We start from the raw sequence: 22,458 nt of genomic DNA on the forward strand, positions 1-22,458 counted from the left end.
AATCCACATGCACCTAGGGAACACATGTGCGACAGTCAGAAAGTTAATGTGTGGTGTGGTTTAATGATAAATCGCATTGTTGGGCCGTCTTTCTTTCAGGAGCCGACTGTGGATGGAGCTATCTACCTGGACATGTTGGAACAATTTGCCGTCCCACAGATAACAGACCTGCAGTCAAATGTGATGTTTCAACAGGACGCTGCACCACCCCATTGTGGCCTTCATGTCCGAAAATTTTTAAATGACACATTCCCGCAACAATGGATTGGGCGTGGAGGTCCAATTCCTTGGCCGCCACGTTCGCCCGACATAACCCCCCTCAATTTTTTCTTGTGGGCTTATGTGCAAGATCGGCAGCCAAATGTGATGTTTCAACAGGACGGTGCACCACCCCATTGGGCCCTTCATGTCCGAAAATTTTTAAATGACACATTCCCACAACAATGGATTGGGCGTGGAGGCCAATTCCTTGGCCGCCACGTTCGCCCGACATAACCCCCCTCAATTTTTTCTTGTGGGGTTATGTGAAAGATCAGGTACACGCTACACCAGCAAAGGACCTGCAAGACTTGAAACAGCGCATAAGAATGGTCATCAACTCTGTCACACAACAGATGCTCCGCAACACATGGCACGAAATCGATTATAGACTTGATATTCTTCACGCTACCCGTGGCGCCCATGTTCAAGTGTACTGAACCGTCCACCTGTGTATGAAAACTTGATGAGCTGCTGTGTGATTTCCCTGTATTTGTTCGTCAATAAATTGTGTTTCCTGTCAGATTTTATGAGTTCAAATGTTGGAGTCTCATTGTGGACACCCTGTATATAACGTGCTACTTGCCTAGGTTTGGTGGTAGCTGGTTCCCACAGAGCGCTGCCTGTGCTGTCCAGGTGTCGGTGATGGTGCCGGCGCTGCTGTGGGTGCTGACGCCGGCACTCGTGGACGCCATGTCTGCCCCGGCAGCCAATGGCACGGCAGTGACCAGGGGAACCCCCCTACCCGTGTGGGCACCCTTCGACCTGCAGCGCTCCCCCAACTACGAGCTGGTCTACGCGGTGCAGGCCGTCACCAACGTGGTCATAAACCTGACGGGCCTCTTCCTCGACATCTTCTTCGTCACGCTCATGCTGCACCTCACTGCCGAACTCGACGTCCTCAACCTCAACGTGGCCTCCCTGTGCCCGTCTCCCGTAGCTCCTGCCGACAGTCTAGAAAGCCGGGACGGTGACTCTCTCACCGAACAGACCTCCACAGACGCCGTCTACACTGCACGGGGAGACTCATTCCATGTCCGCACAAGCACGTCCAGATCTCACATGTACCGACTCCTCGTGAAGAATATCCAGCATCATCAGATGATAATCATGTAAGCTCACTAAACCCTTTCCTTTAACATTGTACTGTAATGGAATATCTCAAACATTGTGTTGACTTTCAACAGCCACATTCAATTAAATTAACTCGCAAACTGCAATTATGGTTCCATGTCAGTTATTGGATATTTCAGAACAAATGCCAGACCAGGACTCGAACCCGAATGTCGCGCTCCTCGTGAGCAGTCGCTCTAACCATTTCGGTAATCCGAGCATACTTCCAAGAGGGGCTCAAATCTCCATTTGGCCTTGCCTCTACACTACTGGCCATTAAAATTGCTACACCACGAAGATGACGTGCTACAGACGCGAAATTTAACCGACAGGAAGAAGATGCTGTGATATGCAAATGATAAGCTTTTCAGAGCATTCATACAAGGTTGGCGCTGGTGGCGACACCTACAACGTGAGGACATGAGGAAAGTTTCCAACCGATTTCTCATACACAAACAGCAGGTGACCGGCGTTGTCTGGTGAAACGGTGTTGTAATGCCTCGTGTAAGGAGGAGAAATGCGTACCATCACGCTTTGATAGAGGTCGGATTGTAGCCTATCGCGATTGCGGTTTACCGTATCGCGACATTGCTGCTCGCGTTGGTCGAGATCCAATGACTGTTAGCAGAATATGGAATCGGAGGGCTCAGGAGGGTAATACGGAGCGCCATGCTGGATCCCGACGGCCTCGTATCACTAGCAGTCGAGATGACAGGCATCTTATCCGCATGACTGTAACGGATCGTGCAGCCACCTCTCGATCCTTGAGGCAACAGATGGGGACGTTTGCAAGACAACAACCATTTACACGAACAGTTCGACGACGTTTCCAGCAGCACGGTCTATCACCTCGGAGACCATGGCTGCGGTTACCCTTGACGATGCATCGCAGACAGGAGCGCCTGTGGTGGTGTACTTGACGACGAACCTCGGTGCACGAATGGCAAAACGTCATGTTTTCGGATGAATCCAGGTTCTGTTTACAGCATCACGATGGTCGCATCCGTGTTCGGCGACATCGCGGTGAACGCACATTGGAAGCGTGTATTCGTCATCGCCATATTGCCGTATCACCCGGCTTGACGGTATGGGGTGCCATTGGTTACACGTCTCGGTCACCTCTTGTTCGGATTGATGGCACTCTGAACAGTGGACGTTACATTTCAGATGTGTTATGACCCGTGGCTCTACCCTTCATTCGATTGCTGTGAAACCCTACATTTCAGCAGGATAATGCACGACCGCATGCTGCAGGTCCTGTACGGGCCTTTCTGGATACAGAAAATGTTCGACTCCTGACCTGGCCAGCACATTCTCCAGATCTCTCACCAATTGAAAACGTCTGGTCAATGGTGGCCGAGCAACTGGCTCGTCAGAATACGCCAGTCACTACTCTTGATGAACTGTGGTATCGTGTTGAAGCTGCATGGGCTGCTGTACCTGTACACGCCATCCAAGCTCTGTTTGACTCAATACAGCTGTCGTTCGTCTCAGATGCTCCATTACACTCTCCATCCCATAGCAAGGCGGTGACAGGAGAAAAGTTTTGTCGCCCTGCGTGGGTGAGAACACAGGGCAGAGCAGGCACCAGGACTACTGGAGACTAGAGCTGCTCCTGGACACGTGCTCATATAGCCAAAGTGGTTAAGATGAGCGGTCGGGGCAAGTGGGAAATCTGGATGCGAGTCCTGGTCTGGCACAAATTTTCATTTCTTCTGAAACGCTCTAGAGGTTGATGCGCAATCAAAACAGCAATTTGCGAGTTAATTCCTTTCTTTTGAGTATTAAATTCTTTATTAGAGTTATTGTTTTCTTATGAGAGCTGCAATGATAGTGCCTAATTCACTTAAGCACACCAGACAAAAAATTAGTGACCCCCAGGTGACATCACCCAATACTCTGCAACACTGCCTATAGCTTTGATAAGGGGGAATGGTGATCGATACTGAATGCACCAGACACAATAAACAACAACTTTTTGTTGCATGCAAGTTCTAACAAAAAATCAACCACAGTACGTTACCTTTAGGGAGGTGAAATTAGGTTCAGCGTCTGTTGACTCTGTCCTCCATCAACTTATTACAACACACGCGGTTGTCAGTTAATAAAAATCAGCAGAAATAACTGGCACTTCTGTAACTAGCATGGAAAAACATTAATTTATCGCATGTGCATCAAAATTATAACTATTAAGGAAAAACATTAAATTGTCCCAACTCAACCAAAATTATAACTAAGTGGAAATACATTAATTTATCCTATCTGAACCAAAATTAAGATGTAGCCAGCAAAATACATTGAATATGCATTTTTTTCCGTCCTCAACCCTTAAAGACAGAGAGGAATGTTCAGGTTGTGACTCACTGTACAGTCAGGGACTTTCCAGCCAAATACCATGTGAGCTGACAACGGCGCAGAGGAGACCCAAACTGCGAATATCTGGCAGCGGTTTCCGCTTACAAATAAGGGAAACGTGCCCAGCAGGGACGAGAGCTATTTTTGATTTAATTTTCGGACTGTATTTCGTGGACGAATAAGCTCACCCAATTTCGTGCAGGTAAATCTCGTTTCATGCGATAGTTATGTTCCGCGAAATAACCACGCATGCTGGATTCCCATAAATCGAGAGTCATTTTGTATGTAAAATATGGGGTTCGGCTCACCTTTGCCCACATATTAAGTTTAAAGTAGCAGAGTTTCTTAGTATTTTTACCACTAATAACCGTTATTGTGTATCTGAAACGAATTTTAATTCAAAATTTTTACACAATTTAACACTGAAACGAATAATGTTCTAAAATCATTGTTACAGGTCCAGCCTGGTCTTGTCACAACCCGTTAGTGCAATATGATTTTAAGAGTGGTAGATGAAAAGGAGGGAGCTTTCTTTGCAATTCCTTGCAGCATTTCCTCGGAAAATAAGGGTGAATCGGTCCTTGGCAGCTGTAAATTAAGGTGCTGTTTTTTCTTCAATAGAAATGAACGTGTGGCTAGGCTTTCGTTTCCAAAATAAGCTCGTTTCATCAAGGCTGAAAACTTGTTTAGCACTAGAGCCTTTTTTATGTCATAAATCCTTTAAACGTTGATTTACAGTCCTCGGTGCCAGCTACCTCTGCCTGCGACCATACCAGGATGAGCTAGAAAGGTGCTGGATTTTCCTCTTCTTTTGGCAAATCTGCATACAAGCTCGTTGACGCGAGCTCGAATGGCAGCTCCAGAGAGCGATATATGCTGCTGGCTGCGGTGCTGGATTCAGTGGCTTAGCATTTTTTCTATCGCCCGCAGGCAACATTTGGTCACTCTGCTCACGCTTAAGTCAGTTGAACTGTGAGAAGTTTTTCGAACTGTTTTCTCAGTGGATTTACAAAGTCCCTAGCCAGACTGGATGTCAACAATACCCTCACCCTTCTCATGACGATCCAAAACTTCTAATTTTGCTTCTATTGAACACGACCTTCGTACACACTTCTTTCAAACGGCTCGGAGCACTACGGGACTCAACATCTGAGGTCATCAGACCCCTAGAACTTAGAACTACTTAAACCTACCTAACCTAAGGAAGGATATAACACACATCCATGCCCTAGGCAGGATTCGAATCTGCGACTGTAGCAGTCGCGCGGTTCCAGACTGAAGCGCCTAGAACCGCTCGGCCACCGCGGCCGGCTACACTTCTTTCCCTCAACAGCCATGCTCCCTTTCCTGTTACCAGGTATTTAGAATGCTGACCGTGTCAAGCGCAACTTCACAACTGTACTGACCTCAACATACGATTCTCGTCTTGACAGACACAAAAGTGACTCTCAGTCTTCTTCAGGTGCGTCTGTAGTATCAGTATCTGTAGTACACACTGCTGCCTGTAGTATCAGACAGCACCTGAAGAAGGCTGCGAGTCACGCAGTTGAAATATCGTGCAGGAATGACGCTGGCTGGCTCTGAGCACTATGGGACTTAACATCTATGGTCATCAGTCCCCTAGAACTTAGAACTACTTAAACCTAACTAACCTAAGGACATCATACAACACCCAGTCATCACGAGGCAGAGAAAATCCCTGACCCCGCCGGGAATCGAACCCGGGAACCCGGGCGTGGGAAGCGAGAACGCTACCGCACGACCACGAGCTGCGGACAGGAATGACGCGAATAGCCTCGTGATGACTGGGTGTTGTGTGATAGGTTAGTTAGATTTAAGTAGTTCTAAGTTCTAGGGGACTGATGACCATAGATGTTAAGTCCCATAGTGCTCAGAGACATTTGAACCATTTCGAAAGACGCGAATTACCGGCAGAAACCCGATTAATCAACATGAGAACGCCTCGCCGCGAAAGCTTGAAAAATTACACCGAAGAAGATGCTCGTTAAGATGCGCTGATGCATTACTGCTCCCGTGTACTGTTAACAGATGGCACCACCGCATAAACGCGAAAAAGGGGGCACCGAATCCGCGTATAACAGGATCTGACTGTATCAGCCAAGCCCTTAACAGAGCACACTGGTTGTTTTGGGGCCCTGCAGATGGTCTAGGACCACTACCGGAAAGCCATATCACACTCCATCACTGATGTGCAGTTAATGAAGTCAAGTGACGGGTACGCACCATTGAGTTGTGTGGAATTACTACAATATGGTGGATCGACATGGACATGCGCACAGTGGTACAAAGAAGCTATCGTCCAGAATGAGATATTCACTCTGCAGCGGAGTGTGCGCTGATATAAAACTTCCTAGCAGATTAAAACTGTGTGCCGGACAGAGACTCCAACTGGGGACCTTTGCCTTTCGCGAGCAAGTGCTCTACCAACTGAGGTACCCAAGCACGACTCACTCCCCGTCCTCACAGCCTTACTTCTGCCAGTACCTCGTCTCCTACCTTCCAAACTTTACAGAAGCTCTCCTGCGAACCTTGCAGAACTACCACTCCTGAAAGAAAGGATATTGCGGAGACATGGCTTAACCACAGCCTGGGGGATGTTTCCAGAATGAGATTTTCACTCTGCAGCGGAGTGTGCGCTGATATGAAACTTCCTAGCACATTAAAACTGTGTGCCGGACAGAGACTTCAGCTGGGGACCTTTGCCTTTCGCGGGCACGTGCTCTACCAACTGAGCTACCCAAGCACGACTCACTCCCCGTCCTCACAGCTTTACTTCTGGCAGTACCTCGTCTCCTACCAAACTTTACAGAAGCTCTCCTGCGAACCTTGCAGAACTACCACTCCTGAAAGAAAGTATATTGTGGAGACATGGCGTAGCCACAGCCTGGGGATGTTTCCAGAATGAGATTTTCACTCTGCAGCGGAGAGTGCGCTGATATGAAACTTCCTAGCACATGAAAACTGTGTGCCGGACAGAGACTCGAACTCGGGACCTTTGCCTTTCGCGGGCAAGTGCTCTACCAACTGAACTACCCAAGCACGACTCACTCCCCGTCCTCACAGCTTTACTTCTGCCAGTACCTCGTCTCCTACCAAACTTTACAGAAGCTCTCCTGCGAACCTTGCAGAACTACCACTCCGGAAAGAAAGGATATTGTGGAGACATGGCGTAGCCACAGCCTGGGGATGTTTCCAGAATGAGATTTTCACTCTGCAGCGGAGAGTGCGCTGATATGAAACTTCCTAGCACGTGAAAACTGTGTGCCGGACAGAGACTCCAACTCGGGACCTTTGCCTTTCGCGGGCAAGTGCTCTACCAACTGAACTACCCAAGCACGACTCACTCCCCGTCCTCACAGCTTTACTTCTGCCAGTACCTCGTCTCCTACCAAACTTTACAGAAGCTCTCCTGCGAACCTTGCAGAACTACCACTCCGGAAAGAAAGGATATTGTGGAGACATGGCGTAGCCACAGCCTGGGGATGTTTCCAGAATGAGATTTTCACTCTGCAGCGGAGAGTGCGCTGATATGAAACTTCCTAGCACGTGAAAACTGTGTGCCGGACAGAGACTCCAACTCGGGACCTTTGCCTTTCGCGGGCAAGTGCTCTACCAACTGAACTACCCAAGCACGACTCACTCCCCGTCCTCACAGCTTTACTTCTGCCAGTACCTCGTCTCCTACCAAACTTTACAGAAGCTCTCCTCCGAACCTTGCAGAACTACCACTCCTGAAAGAAAGGATATTGCGGAGACATGGCTTAACCACAGCCTGGGGGATGTTTCCAGAATGAGATTTTCACTCTGCAGCGGAGTGTGCGCTGATATGAAACTTCCTAGCACATTAAAACTGTGTGCCGGACAGAGACTTCAGCTGGGGACCTTTGCCTTTCGCGGGCACGTGCTCTACCAACTGAGCTACCCAAGCACGACTCACTCCCCGTCCTCACAGCTTTACTTCTGGCAGTACCTCGTCTCCTACCAAACTTTACAGAAGCTCTCCTGCGAACCTTGCAGAACTACCACTCCTGAAAGAAAGTATATTGTGGAGACATGGCGTAGCCACAGCCTGGGGATGTTTCCAGAATGAGATTTTCACTCTGCAGCGGAGAGTGCGCTGATATGAAACTTCCTAGCACATGAAAACTGTGTGCCGGACAGAGACTCGAACTCGGGACCTTTGCCTTTCGCGGGCAAGTGCTCTACCAACTGAACTACCCAAGCACGACTCACTCCCCGTCCTCACAGCTTTACTTCTGCCAGTACCTCGTCTCCTACCAAACTTTACAGAAGCTCTCCTGCGAACCTTGCAGAACTACCACTCCGGAAAGAAAGGATATTGTGGAGACATGGCGTAGCCACAGCCTGGGGATGTTTCCAGAATGAGATTTTCACTCTGCAGCGGAGAGTGCGCTGATATGAAATTTCCTAGCACGTGAAAACTGTGTGCCGGACAGAGACTCCAACTCGGGACCTTTGCCTTTCGCGGGCAAGTGCTCTACCAACTGAACTACCCAAGCACGACTCACTCCCCGTCCTCACAGCTTTACTTCTGCCAGTACCTCGTCTCCTACCAAACTTTACAGAAGCTCTCCTGCGAACCTTGCAGAACTACCACTCCGGAAAGAAAGGATATTGCGGAGACATGGCTTAGCCACAGCCTGGGGGATGTTTCCAGAATGAGATTTTCACTCTGCAGCGGAGTGTGCACTGACATGAAACTTCCTAGAAGATTAAAACTGTGTGCCGGACAGAGACTCCAAATCGGGACCTTTGCCTTTCGTGGGCAAGTGCTCTACCAACTGAGCTACCCAAGCAGGACTCACTCCCCGTCCTCACAGCTTTACTTCTGCCAGTACCTCGTCTCCTACCAAACTTTACAGAAGCTCTCCTGCGAACCTTGCAGAATTAGCACTCCTGAAAGAAAGGATATTGTGGAGACATGGCTTAGCCACAGCCTGTGGGATGTTTCCAGAATGAGATTTTCACTCTGCAGCGGAGTGTGCGCTGATATGAAACTTCCTAGCACATTAAAACTGTGTGCCGGACAGAGACTTCAGCTGGGGACCTTTGCGTTTCGCGGGCAAGTGCTCTACCAACAGAACTACCCAAGCACGACTCACTCCCCGTCCTCACAGCTTTACTTCTGCCAGTACCTCGTCTCCTACCAAACTTTACAGAAGCTCTCCTGCGAACCTTGCAGAACTACCACTCCTGAAAGAAAGGATATTGCGGAGACATGGCTTAGCCGCGGCCTGGGGGATGTTTCCAGAATGAGATTTTCACTCTGCAGCGGAGTGTGCACTGACATGAAACTTCCTAGAAGATTAAAACTGTGTGCCGGACAGAGACTCCAAATCGGGACCTTTGCCTTTCGCGGGCAAGTGCTCTACCAACTGAACTACCCAAGCACGACTCACTCCCCGTCCTCACAGCTTTACTTCTGCCATTGCGTCGTGTCCTACCAAACTTTACAGAAGCTCTCCTGCGAACCTTGCAGAACTAGCAGTCCTGAAAGAAAGGATATTGCGGAGACATGGCTTAGCCACAGCCTGGGGGACGTTTCCAGAATGAGATTTTCACTCTGCAGCGGAGTGTGCGCTGATATGAAACTTCCTGGCAGATTAAAACTGTGTGCCCGACCGAGACTCGAACTCGGGACCTTTTGCCTTTCGCGGGCAAGTGCTCTACCAACTGAGCTACCGAAGCACGACTCACTCCCCGTCCTCACAGCTTTACTTCTGGCAGTACCTCGTCTCCTACCAAACTTTACAGAAGCTCTCCTGCGAACCTTGCAGAACTACCACTCCGGAAAGAAAGGATATTGCGGAGACATGGCTTAGCCGCAGCCTGGGGGATGTTTCCAGAATGAGATTTTCACTCTGCAGCGGAGTGTGCACTGACATGAAACTTCCTAGAAGATTAAAACTATGTGCTGGACAGAGACTCCAAATCGGGACCTTTGCCTTTCGCGGGCAAGTGCTCAACCAACTGAACTACCCAAGCACGACTCACTCCCCGTCCTCACAGCTCTACTTCTGCCATTGCGTCGTGTCCTACCAAACTTTACAGAAGCTCTCCTGCGAACCTTGCAGAACTAGCAGTCCTGAAAGAAAGGATATTGCGGAGAAATGGCTTAGCCACAGCCTGGGGGACGTTTCCAGAATGAGATTTTCACTCTGCAGCGGAGTGTGCGCTGATATGAAACTTCCTGGCAGATTAAAACTGTGTGCCCGACTGAGACTCGAACTCGGGACCTTTTGCCTTTCGCGGGCAAGTGCTCTACCAACTGAGCTACCGAAGCACGACTCACGCCCAGTACTCACAGCTTTACTTCTGCCAGTACCTCGTCTCCTACCTTCCAAACTTTACAGAAGCTCTCCTGCGAACCTTGGAGAACTACCACTCCTGAAAGAAAGGATATTGCGGAGACATGGCTTAGCCACAGCCTGGGGGATGTTTCCAGAATGAGATTTTCACTCTGCAGCGGAGTGTGCGCTGATATGAAACTTCATAGCAGATTAAAACTGTGTGCCGGACAGAGACTCCAACTCGGGACCTTTGCCTTTCGCGGGCACGTGCTCTACCAACTGAGCTACCGAAGCACGACTCACTCCCCGACCTCACAGCTTTACTTCTGCCAGTACCTCGTCTCCTACCAAACTTTACAGAAGCTCTCCTGCGAACCTTGCAGAACTACCACTCCTGAAAGAAAGGATATTGTGGAGACATGGCTTCGCCACAGCCTGGGGGATGTTTCCAGAATGAGATTCTCACTCTGCAGCGGAGTGTGCGCTGATATGAAACTTCATAGCAGATTAAAACTATGTGCTGGACAGAGACTCCAACTCGGGACCTTTGCCTTTCGCGGGCACGTGCTCTACCAACTGAACTACCCAAGCACGACTCACTCCCTGTCCTCACAGCTTTACTTCTGCCAGTACCTCGTCTCCTACCAAACTTTACAGAAGCTCTCCTGCGAACCTTGCAGAACTACCACTCCGGAAAGAAAGGATATTGCGGAGACATGGCTTAGCCGCAGCCTGGGGGATGTTTCCAGAATGAGATTTTCACTCTGCAGCGGAGTGTGCACTGACATGAAACTTCCTAGAAGATTAAAACTGTGTGCCGGACAGAGACTCCAAATCGGGACCTTTGCCTTTCGCGGGCAAGTGCTCTACCAACTGAACTACCCAAGCACGACTCACTCCCCGTCCTCACAGCTCTACTTCTGCCATTGCGTCGTGTCCTACCAAACTTTACAGAAGCTCTCCTGCGAACCTTGCAGAACTAGCAGTCCTGAAAGAAAGGATATTGCGGAGACATGGCTTAGCCACAGCCTGGGGGACGTTTCCAGAATGAGATTTTCACTCTGCAGCGGAGTGTGCGCTGATATGAAACTTCATAGCAGATTAAAACTGTGTGCCGGACCGAGACTCGAACTCGGGACCTTTGCCTTTCGCGGGCAAGTGCTCTACCAACTGAACTACCCAAGCACGACTCACTCCCCGACCTCACAGCTTTACTTCTGCCAGTACCTCGTCTCCTACCAAACTTTACAGAAGCTCTCCTGCGAACCTTGCAGAACTACCACTCCGGAAAGAAAGGATATTGCGGAGACATGGCTTAGCCGCAGCCTGGGGGATGTTTCCAGAATGAGATTTTCACTCTGCAGCGGAGTGTGCACTGACATGAAACTTCCTAGAAGACTAAAACTGTGTGCCGGACAGAGACTCCAAATCGGGACCTTTGCCTTTCGCGGGCACGTGCTCTACCAACTGAGCTACCCAAGCAGGACTCACTCCCCGTCCTCACAGCTCTACTTCTGCCATTGCGTCGTGTCCTACCAAACTTTACAGAAGCTCTCCTGTGAACCTTGCAGAACTAGCAGTCCTGAAAGAAAGGATATTGCGGAGACATGGCTTAGCCACAGCCTGGGGGACGTTTCCAGAATGAGATTCTCACTCTGCAGCGGAATGTGCGCTGATATGAAACTTCATAGCAGATTAAAACTATGTGCTGGACAGAGACTCCAACTCGGGACCTTTGCCTTTCGCGGGCACGTGCTCTACCAACTGAACTACCCAAGCACGACTCACTCCCCGTCCTCACAGCTTTACTTCTGCCAGTACCTCGTCTCCTACCAAACTTTACAGAAGCTCTCCTGCGAACCTTGCAGAACTACCACTCCGGAAAGAAAGGATATTGCGGAGACATGGCTTAGCCGCAGCCTGGGGGATGTTTCCAGAATGAGATTTTCACTCTGCAGCGGAGTGTGCACTGACATGAAACTTCCTAGAAGATTAAAACTGTGTGCCGGACAGAGACTCCAAATCGGGACCTTTGCCTTTCGCGGGCACGTGCTCTGCCAACTGAGATACCCAAGCAGGACTCACTCCCCGTCCTCACAGCTCTACTTCTGCCATTGCGTCGTGTCCTACCAAACTTTACAGAAGCTCTCCTGCGAACCTTGCAGAACTAGCAGTCCTGAAAGAAAGGATATTGCGGAGACATGGCTTAGCCACAGCCTGGGGGATGTTTCCAGAATGAGATTCTCACTCTGCAGCGGAGTGTGCGCTGATATGAAACTTCATAGCAGATTAAAACTATGTGCTGGACAGAGACTCCAACTCGGGACCTTTGCCTTTCGCGGGCACGTGCTCTACCAACTGAACTACCCAAGCACGACTCACTCCCCGTCCTCACAGCTTTACTTCTGCCAGTACCTCGTCTCCTACCAAACTTTACAGAAGCTCTCCTGCGAACCTTGCAGAACTACCACTCCGGAAAGAAAGGATATTGCGGAGACATGGCTTAGCCGCAGCCTGGGGGATGTTTCCAGAATGAGATTTTCACTCTGCAGCGGAGTGTGCACTGACATGAAACTTCCTAGAAGATTAAAACTGTGTGCCGGACAGAGACTCCAAATCGGGACCTTTGCCTTTCGCGGGCACGTGCTCTACCAACTGAGCTACCCAAGCAGGACTCACTCCCCGTCCTCACAGCTCTACTTCTGCCATTGCGTCGTGTCCTACCAAACTTTACAGAAGCTCTCCTGCGAACCTTGCAGAACTAGCAGTCCTGAAAGAAAGGATATTGCGGAGACATGGCTTAGCCACAGCCTGGGGGACGTTTCCAGAATGAGATTTTCACTCTGCAGCGGAGTGTGCGCTGATATGAAACTTCATAGCAGATTAAAACTGTGTGCCGGACCGAGACTCGAACTCGGGACCTTTGCCTTTCGCGGGCAAGTGCTCTACCAACTGAACTACCCAAGCACGACTCACTCCCCGACCTCACAGCTTTACTTCTGCCAGTACCTCGTCTCCTACCAAACTTTACAGAAGCTCTCCTGCGAACCTTGCAGAACTACCACTCCTGAAAGAAAGGATATTGTGGAGACATGGCTTCGCCACAGCCTGGGGGATGTTTCCAGAATGAGATTCTCACTCTGCAGCGGAGTGTGCGCTGATATGAAACTTCATAGCAGATTAAAACTATGTGCTGGACAGAGACTCCAACTCGGGACCTTTGCCTTTCGCGGGCACGTGCTCTACCAACTGAACTACCCAAGCACGACTCACTCCCCGTCCTCACAGCTTTACTTCTGCCAGTACCTCGTCTCCTACCAAACTTTACAGAAGCTCTCCTGCGAACCTTGCAGAACTACCACTCCGGAAAGAAAGGATATTGCGGAGACATGGCTTAGCCGCAGCCTGGGGGATGTTTCCAGAATGAGATTTTCACTCTGCAGCGGAGTGTGCACTGACATGAAACTTCCTAGAAGATTAAAACTGTGTGCCGGACAGAGACTCCAAATCGGGACCTTTGCCTTTCGCGGGCAAGTGCTCCACCAACTCAGCTACCCAAGCACGACTCACTCCCCGTCCTCACAGCTCTACTTCTGCCATTGCGTCGTGTCCTACCAAACTTTACAGAAGCTCTCCTGCGAACCTTGCAGAACTAGCAGTCCTGAAAGAAAGGATATTGCGGAGACATGGCTTAGCCACAGCCTGGGGGACGTTTCCAGAATGAGATTTTCACTCTGCAGCGGAGTGTGCGCTGATATGAAACTTCATAGCAGATTAAAACTATGTGCTGGACAGAGACTCCAACTCGGGACCTTTGCCTTTCGCGGGCACGTGCTCTACCAACTGAACTACCCAAGCACGACTCACTCCCCGTCCTCACAGCTTTACTTCTGCCAGTACCTCGTCTCCTACCAAACTTTACAGAAGCTCTCCTGCGAACCTTGCAGAACTACCACTCCGGAAAGAAAGGATATTGCGGAGACATGGCTTAGCCGCAGCCTGGGGGATGTTTCCAGAATGAGATTTTCACTCTGCAGCGGAGTGTGCACTGACATGAAACTTCCTAGAAGATTAAAACTGTGTGCCGGACCGAGACTCCAAATCGGGACCTTTGCCTTTCGTGGGCAAGTGCTCTACCAACTGAGCTACCCAAGCAGGACTCACTCCCCGTCCTCACAGCTCTACTTCTGCCATTGCGTCGTGTCCTACCAAACTTTACAGAAGCTCTCCTGTGAACCTTGCAGAACTAGCAGTCCTGAAAGAAAGGATATTGCGGAGACATGGCTTAGCCACAGCCTGGGGGACGTTTCCAGAATGAGATTCTCACTCTGCAGCGGAGTGTGCGCTGATATGAAACTTCATAGCAGATTAAAACTATGTGCTGGACAGAGACTCCAACTCGGGACCTTTGCCTTTCGCGGGCACGTGCTCTACCAACTGAACTACCCAAGCACGACTCACTCCCCGACCTCACAGCTTTACTTCTGCCAGTACCTCGTCTCCTACCAAACTTTACAGAAGCTCTCCTGCGAACCTTGCAGAACTACCACTCCGGAAAGAAAGGATATTGCGGAGACATGGCTTAGCCGCAGCCTGGGGGATGTTTCCAGAATGAGATTTTCACTCTGCAGCGGAGTGTGCACTGACATGAAACTTCCTAGAAGACTAAAACTGTGTGCCGGACAGAGACTCCAAATCGGGACCTTTGCCTTTCGCGGGCACGTGCTCTACCAACTGAGCTACCCAAGCAGGACTCACTCCCCGTCCTCACAGCTCTACTTCTGCCATTGCGTCGTGTCCTACCAAACTTTACAGAAGCTCTCCTGTGAACCTTGCAGAACTAGCAGTCCTGAAAGAAAGGATATTGCGGAGACATGGCTTAGCCACAGCCTGGGGGACGTTTCCAGAATGAGATTCTCACTCTGCAGCGGAGTGTGCGCTGATATGAAACTTCATAGCAGATTAAAACTATGTGCTGGACAGAGACTCCAACTCGGGACCTTTGCCTTTCGCGGGCACGTGCTCTACCAACTGAACTACCCAAGCACGACTCACTCCCCGTCCTCACAGCTTTACTTCTGCCAGTACCTCGTCTCCTACCAAACTTTACAGAAGCTCTCCTGCGAACCTTGCAGAACTACCACTCCGGAAAGAAAGGATATTGCGGAGACATGGCTTAGCCGCAGCCTGGGGGATGTTTCCAGAATGAGATTTTCACTCTGCAGCGGAGTGTGCACTGACATGAAACTTCCTAGAAGATTAAAACTGTGTGCCGGACAGAGACTCCAAATCGGGACCTTTGCCTTTCGCGGGCAAGTGCTCCACCAACTCAGCTACCCAAGCACGACTCACTCCCCGTCCTCACAGCTCTACTTCTGCCATTGCGTCGTGTCCTACCAAACTTTACAGAAGCTCTCCTGCGAACCTTGCAGAACTAGCAGTCCTGAAAGAAAGGATATTGCGGAGACATGGCTTAGCCACAGCCTGGGGGACGTTTCCAGAATGAGATTTTCACTCTGCAGCGGAGTGTGCGCTGATATGAAACTTCATAGCAGATTAAAACTATGTGCTGGACAGAGACTCCAACTCGGGACCTTTGCCTTTCGCGGGCACGTGCTCTACCAACTGAACTACCCAAGCACGACTCACTCCCCGTCCTCACAGCTTTACTTCTGCCAGTACCTCGTCTCCTACCAAACTTTACAGAAGCTCTCCTGCGAACCTTGCAGAACTACCACTCCGGAAAGAAAGGATATTGCGGAGACATGGCTTAGCCGCAGCCTGGGGGATGTTTCCAGAATGAGATTTTCACTCTGCAGCGGAGTGTGCACTGACATGAAACTTCCTAGAAGATTAAAACTGTGTGCCGGACAGAGACTCCAACTCGGGACCTTTGCCTTTCGTGGGCAAGTGCTCTACCAACTGAGCTACCCAAGCAGGACTCACTCCCCGTCCTCACAGCTCTACTTCTGCCATTGCGTCGTGTCCTACCAAACTTTACAGAAGCTCTCCTGCGAACCTTGGAGAACTACCACTCCTGAAAGAAAGGATATTGCGGAGACATGGCTTAGCCGCAGCCTGGGGGATGTTTCCAGAATGAGATTTTCACTCTGCAGCGGAGTGTGCACTGACATGAAACTTCCTAGAAGATTAAAACTGTGTGCCGGACAGAGACTCCAAATCGGGACCTTTGCCTTTCGTGGGCAAGTGCTCTACCAACTGAGCTACCCAAGCAGGACTCACTCCCCGTCCTCACAGCTCTACTTCTGCCATTGCGTCGTGTCCTACCAAACTTTACAGAAGCTCTCCTGCGAACCTTGGAGAACTACCACTCCTGAAAGAAAGGATATTGCGGAGACATGGCTTAGCCACAGCCTGGGGGATGTTTCCAGAATGAGATTTTCACTCTGCAGCGGAGTGTGCGCTGATATGAAACTTCATAGCAGATTAAAACTGTGTGCCGGACCGAGACTCGAACTCGGGACCTTTGCCTTTCGCGGGCAAGTGCTCTACCAACTGAACTACCCAAGCACGACTCACTCCCCGACCTCACAGCTTTACTTCTGCCAGTACCTCGTCTCCTACCAAACTTTACAGAAGCTCTCCTGCGAACCTTGCAGAACTACCACTCCTGAAAGAAAGGATATTGTGGAGACATGGCTTCGCCACAGCCTGGGGGATGTTTCCAGAATGAGATTCTCACTCTGCAGCGGAGTGTGCGCTGATATGAAACTTCATAGCAGATTAAAACTATGTGCTGGACAGAGACTCCAACTCGGGACCTTTGCCTTTCGCGGGCACGTGCTCTACCAACTGAACTACCCAAGCACGACTCACTCCCCGTCCTCACAGCTTTACTTCTGCCAGTACCTCGTCTCCTACCAAACTTTACAGAAGCTCTCCTGCGAACCTTGCAGAGCTAGCAGTCCTGAAAGAAAGGATATTGCGGAGACATGGCTTAGCCACAGCCTGGGGGACGTTTCCAGAATGAGATTTTCACTCTGCAGCGGAGTGTGCGCTGATATGAAACTTCCTGGCAGATTAAAACTGTGTGCCCGACCGAGACTCGAACTCGGGACCTTTTGCCTTTCGCGGGCAAGTGCTCTACCAACTGAGCTACCGAAGCACGACTCACGCCCAGTACTCACAGCTTTACTTCTGCCAGTACCACGTCTCCTACCTTCCAAACTTTACAGAAGCTCTCCTGCGAACCTTGGAGAACTACCACTCCTGAAAGAAAGGATATTGCGGAGACATGGCTTAGCCACAGCCTGTGGGATGTTTCCAGAATGAGATTCTCACTCTGCAGCGGAGTGTGCGCTGATATGAAACTACATAGCAGATTAAAACTGTGTGCCGGACAGAGACTCCAACTCGGGACCTTTGCCTTTCGCGGGCACGTGCTCTACCAACTGAACTACCCAAGCACGACTCACTCCCCGACCTCACAGCTTTACTTCTGCCAGTACCTCGTCTCCTACCAAACTTTACAGAAGCTCTCCTGCGAACCTTGCAGAACTACCACTCCTGAAAGAAAGGATATTGTGGAGACATGGCTTCGCCACAGCCTGGGGGATGTTTCCAGAATGAGATTCTCACTCTGCAGCGGAGTGTGCGCTGATATGAAACTTCATAGCAGATTAAAACTATGTGCTGGACAGAGACTCCAACTCGGGACCTTTGCCTTTCGCGGGCAAGTGCTCTACCAACTGAACTACCCAAGCACGACTCACTCCCCGTCCTCACAGCTTTACTTCTGCCAGTACCTCGTCTCCTACCAAACTTTACAGAAGCTCTCCTGCGAACCTTGCAGAACTACCACTCCTGAAAGAAAGGATATTGCGGAGACATGGCTTAGCCACAGCCTGGGGGACGTTTCCAGAATGAGATTCTCACTCTGCAGCGGAGTGTGCGCTGATATGAAACTTCATAGCAGATTAAAACTATGTGCTGGACAGAGACTCCAACTCGGGACCTTTGCCTTTCGCGGGCACGTGCTCTACCAACTGAACTACCCAAGCACGACTCACTCCCCGTCCTCACAGCTTTACTTCTGCCAGTACCTCGTCTCCTACCAAACTTTACAGAAGCTCTCCTGCGAACCTTGCAGAACTACCACTCCGGAAAGAAAGGATATTGCGGAGACATGGCTTAGCCGCAGCCTGGGGGATGTTTCCAGAATGAGATTTTCATTCTGCAGCGGAGTGTGCACTGACATGAAACTTCCTAGAAGATTAAAACTGTGTGCCGGACAGAGACTCCAAATCGGGACCTTTGCCTTTCGTGGGCAAGTGCTCTACCAACTGAGCTACCCAAGCAGGACTCACTCCCCGTCCTCACAGCTCTACTTCTGCCATTGCGTCGTGTCCTACCAAACTTTACAGAAGCTCTCCTGCGAACCTTGGAGAACTACCACTCCTGAAAGAAAGGATATTGCGGAGACATGGCTTAGCCGCAGCCTGGGGGATGTTTCCAGAATGAGATTTTCACTCTGCAGCGGAGTGTGCACTGACATGAAACTTCCTAGAAGATTAAAACTGTGTGCCGGACAGAGACTCCAAATCGGGACCTTTGCCTTTCGTGGGCAAGTGCTCTACCAACTGAGCTACCCAAGCAGGACTCACTCCCCGTCCTCACAGCTCTACTTCTGCCATTGCGTCGTGTCCTACCAAACTTTACAGAAGCTCTCCTGCGAACCTTGGAGAACTACCACTCCTGAAAGAAAGGATATTGCGGAGACATGGCTTAGCCACAGCCTGGGGGATGTTTCCAGAATGAGATTTTCACTCTGCAGCGGAGTGTGCGCTGATATGAAACTTCATAGCAGATTAAAACTGTGTGCCGGACCGAGACTCGAACTCGGGACCTTTGCCTTTCGCGGGCAAGTGCTCTACCAACTGAACTACCCAAGCACGACTCACTCCCCGACCTCACAGCTTTACTTCTGCCAGTACCTCGTCTCCTACCAAACTTTACAGAAGCTCTCCTGCGAACCTTGCAGAACTACCACTCCTGAAAGAAAGGATATTGTGGAGACATGGCTTCGCCACAGCCTGGGGGATGTTTCCAGAATGAGATTCTCACTCTGCAGCGGAGTGTGCGCTGATATGAAACTTCATAGCAGATTAAAACTATGTGCTGGACAGAGACTCCAACTCGGGACCTTTGCCTTTCGCGGGCACGTGCTCTACCAACTGAACTACCCAAGCACGACTCACTCCCCGTCCTCACAGCTTTACTTCTGCCAGTACCTCGTCTCCTACCAAACTTTACAGAAGCTCTCCTGCGAACCTTGCAGAGCTAGCAGTCCTGAAAGAAAGGATATTGCGGAGACATGGCTTAGCCACAGCCTGGGGGACGTTTCCAGAATGAGATTTTCACTCTGCAGCGGAGTGTGCGCTGATATGAAACTTCCTGGCAGATTAAAACTGTGTGCCCGACCGAGACTCGAACTCGGGACCTTTTGCCTTTCGCGGGCAAGTGCTCTACCAACTGAGCTACCGAAGCACGACTCACGCCCAGTACTCACAGCTTTACTTCTGCCAGTACCACGTCTCCTACCTTCCAAACTTTACAGAAGCTCTCCTGCGAACCTTGGAGAACTACCACTCCTGAAAGAAAGGATATTGCGGAGACATGGCTTAGCCACAGCCTGTGGGATGTTTCCAGAATGAGATTCTCACTCTGCAGCGGAGTGTGCGCTGATATGAAACTACATAGCAGATTAAAACTGTGTGCCGGACAGAGACTCCAACTCGGGACCTTTGCCTTTCGCGGGCACGTGCTCTACCAACTGAACTACCCAAGCACGACTCACTCCCCGTCCTCACAGCTTTACTTCTGCCAGTACCTCGTCTCCTACCTTCCAAACTTTACAGAAGCTCTCCTGCGAACCTTGGAGAACTACCACTCCTGAAAGAAAGGATATTGTGGAGACATGGCTTCGCCACAGCCTGGGGGATGTTTCCAGAATGAGATTCTCACTCTGCAGCGGAGTGTGCGCTGATATGAAACTTCATAGCAGATTAAAACTATGTGCTGGACAGAGACTCCAACTCGGGACCTTTGCCTTTCGCGGGCACGTGCTCTACCAACTGAACTACCCAAGCACGACTCACTCCCCGTCCTCACAGCTTTACTTCTGCCAGTACCTCGTCTCCTACCTTCCAAACTTTACAGAAGCTCTCCTGCGAACCTTGGAGAACTACCACTCCTGAAAGAAAGGATATTGTGGAGACATGGCTTCGCCACAGCCTGGGGGATGTTTCCAGAATGAGATTCTCACTCTGCAGCGGAGTGTGCGCTGATATGAAACTTCATAGCAGATTAAAACTATGTGCTGGACAGAGACTCCAACTCGGGACCTTTGCCTTTCGCGGGCAAGTGCTCTACCAACTGAACTACCCAAGCACGACTCACTCCCCGTCCTCACAGCTTTACTTCTGCCAGTACCTCGTCTCCTACCAAACTTTACAGAAGCTCTCCTGCGAACCCTGCAGAACTACCACTCCTGAAAGAAAGGATATTGCGGAGACATGGTTTAGCCACAGCCTGGCGGATGTTTCCAGAATGAGATTTTCACTCTGCAGTGGAGTGTGCACTGACACGAAACTTCCTAGAAGATTAAAACTGTGTGCCGGACAGAGACTCCAAATCGGGACCTTTGCCTTTCGTGGGCAAGTGCTCTACCAACTAAGCTACCCAAGCACGACTCACTCCCCGTCCTCACAGCTTTACTTCAGCCAGTACCTCGTCTCCTACCAAACTTTACAGAAGCTCTCCTGCGAACCTTGCAGAACTACCACTCCTGAAAGAAAGGATATTGTGGAGACATGGCGTAGCCACAGCCTGGGGATGTTTCCAGAATGAGATTTTCACTCTGCAGCGGAGTGTGTGCTGATATGAAACTTCCTGGCAGATTAAAACTGTGTGCCCGACCGAGACTCGAACTCGGGAGGTAGGAGACGAGGTACCGGCAGAAGTAAAGTTGTGAGTACCGGGCGTGAGTCGTGCTTGGGTAGCTGAGTTGGTGGAGCACTTGCCCGCGAAAGGCAAAGGTCCCGATTTAGAGTCTCGGTCCGGCACACAGTTTTAATCTGCCAGGAAGTTTCAGGAGCTATTGTGTCAGGACGTGCGTGTTACATCGTGACGTTGTTGCCTGATCAACGCGGACTGACCAACTGGTCTAAAGGAAATTATGTACTGTTTGTTGCTCTGTAACACGACACCAAAGAGGCAATTTTCAGTTGCAGTTGCTAGTGGACGCAGGACTAAAGAAAAGCGAAAACACGTTCGTAGGATTTATCGACATGTAATGTAAATGTAAAATGGTGCAAGATGTTCGAAATTTTGAGAAAAATAGGTGTAAGCTATAGGGAGAGACCGGTAATACACAATATGTGCAAGAGCCAAGAGAGAATAATAAGAGTGGACAACCAAGAACGATGTGCTCGGATTAAAAAGGGTGTAAGACAGGGATGCGGTCCTTCGCCACTACTGTTCAATCTGTGCATCCACAATGATGGAAATAAAAGAAAGGGTCAGGAGTGGAATCAAAATTCAGGGTGAAACGATATCAATGATACGATTCGATGATGACACTGCTATCCTGAGTGAAAGTGAAGAAGAATTACATTACCTGCCGAATGGAATGAACCGTCTGATGAGTACAGAATTTGGATTGATGGAAAATCGAAGAAAGACGAAAGTAATGAGAACGGCGGGAAACTTAACATCAGGATTGATGGTCACAAAGTAGATGAAGTTAAGGAATTCTGCTACCTAGGCAGTAAAATAACCAATGACGGACGGAGCAAGGAGGACATCAAAAGCAGACTAACACGAGCAAGAAGGCCATTCCTGGCCAAGAGAAGTCTATTTGTATCAAACATATGCCTAAATTTGAGGAAGAAATTTGTGGGAATGTACGTTTGGAGCACAGCTTTGTGTGGCAGTGAAACGTGGATTGTGGGAAAAGCGGAGTAGTAAAGAATTGAAGCATTTGAGATGTGGTGCTACAGACCAATGAAGAAAATTAGATTGACTGATAAGCTGAGGAATGAGGAGGTTGTGTCAAGTCAGAGAGGATAAGAATATGTGGAAAACACAGACAAGGAGAAGTGACAGGATGATAGGGAATCTGTTAAGACATCATGGAATTACTTCCATGGTATTAGAGAGAGCTGTAGAGGGCAACAACTATAGAGGAAGGCATAAACTGGAATACATCCAGTAAATAATTGAGGATGTACGTTGCAAGTGCTACTCTAAGATGAAGATGTTGACAGAGGAGAGAAATTTGTGGCGGCCCACATAAAACCAGTCAGAATACTCATGACAAAAAATAAATAAATAAATAAATAAATAAACTACGTAAGAAAGAACAGTGGTCATAAAAAGA

At 49.7% G+C, this 22,458-nt stretch overlaps 1 protein-coding gene across 1 annotated transcript in view; it reads left to right on the top strand.

The window, feature by feature from the left end:
• Positions 1–951: 951 nt before the first annotated feature.
• LOC126426527 (odorant receptor 2a-like) overlaps positions 952–22,458 on the top strand; it is a 105,842-nt gene continuing 84,335 nt past the window's right edge. The window contains exon 1 of the mRNA XM_050088431.1: positions 952–1,370. Coding sequence (XP_049944388.1) covers positions 952–1,370 — 419 coding nt within the window. The remainder of the gene's footprint in view (positions 1,371–22,458) is intronic.

This window comes from Schistocerca serialis, chromosome 11, assembly GCF_023864345.2.
Source record: "Schistocerca serialis cubense isolate TAMUIC-IGC-003099 chromosome 11, iqSchSeri2.2, whole genome shotgun sequence".
NCBI classification, from domain to species: domain Eukaryota; kingdom Metazoa; phylum Arthropoda; class Insecta; order Orthoptera; family Acrididae; genus Schistocerca; species Schistocerca serialis.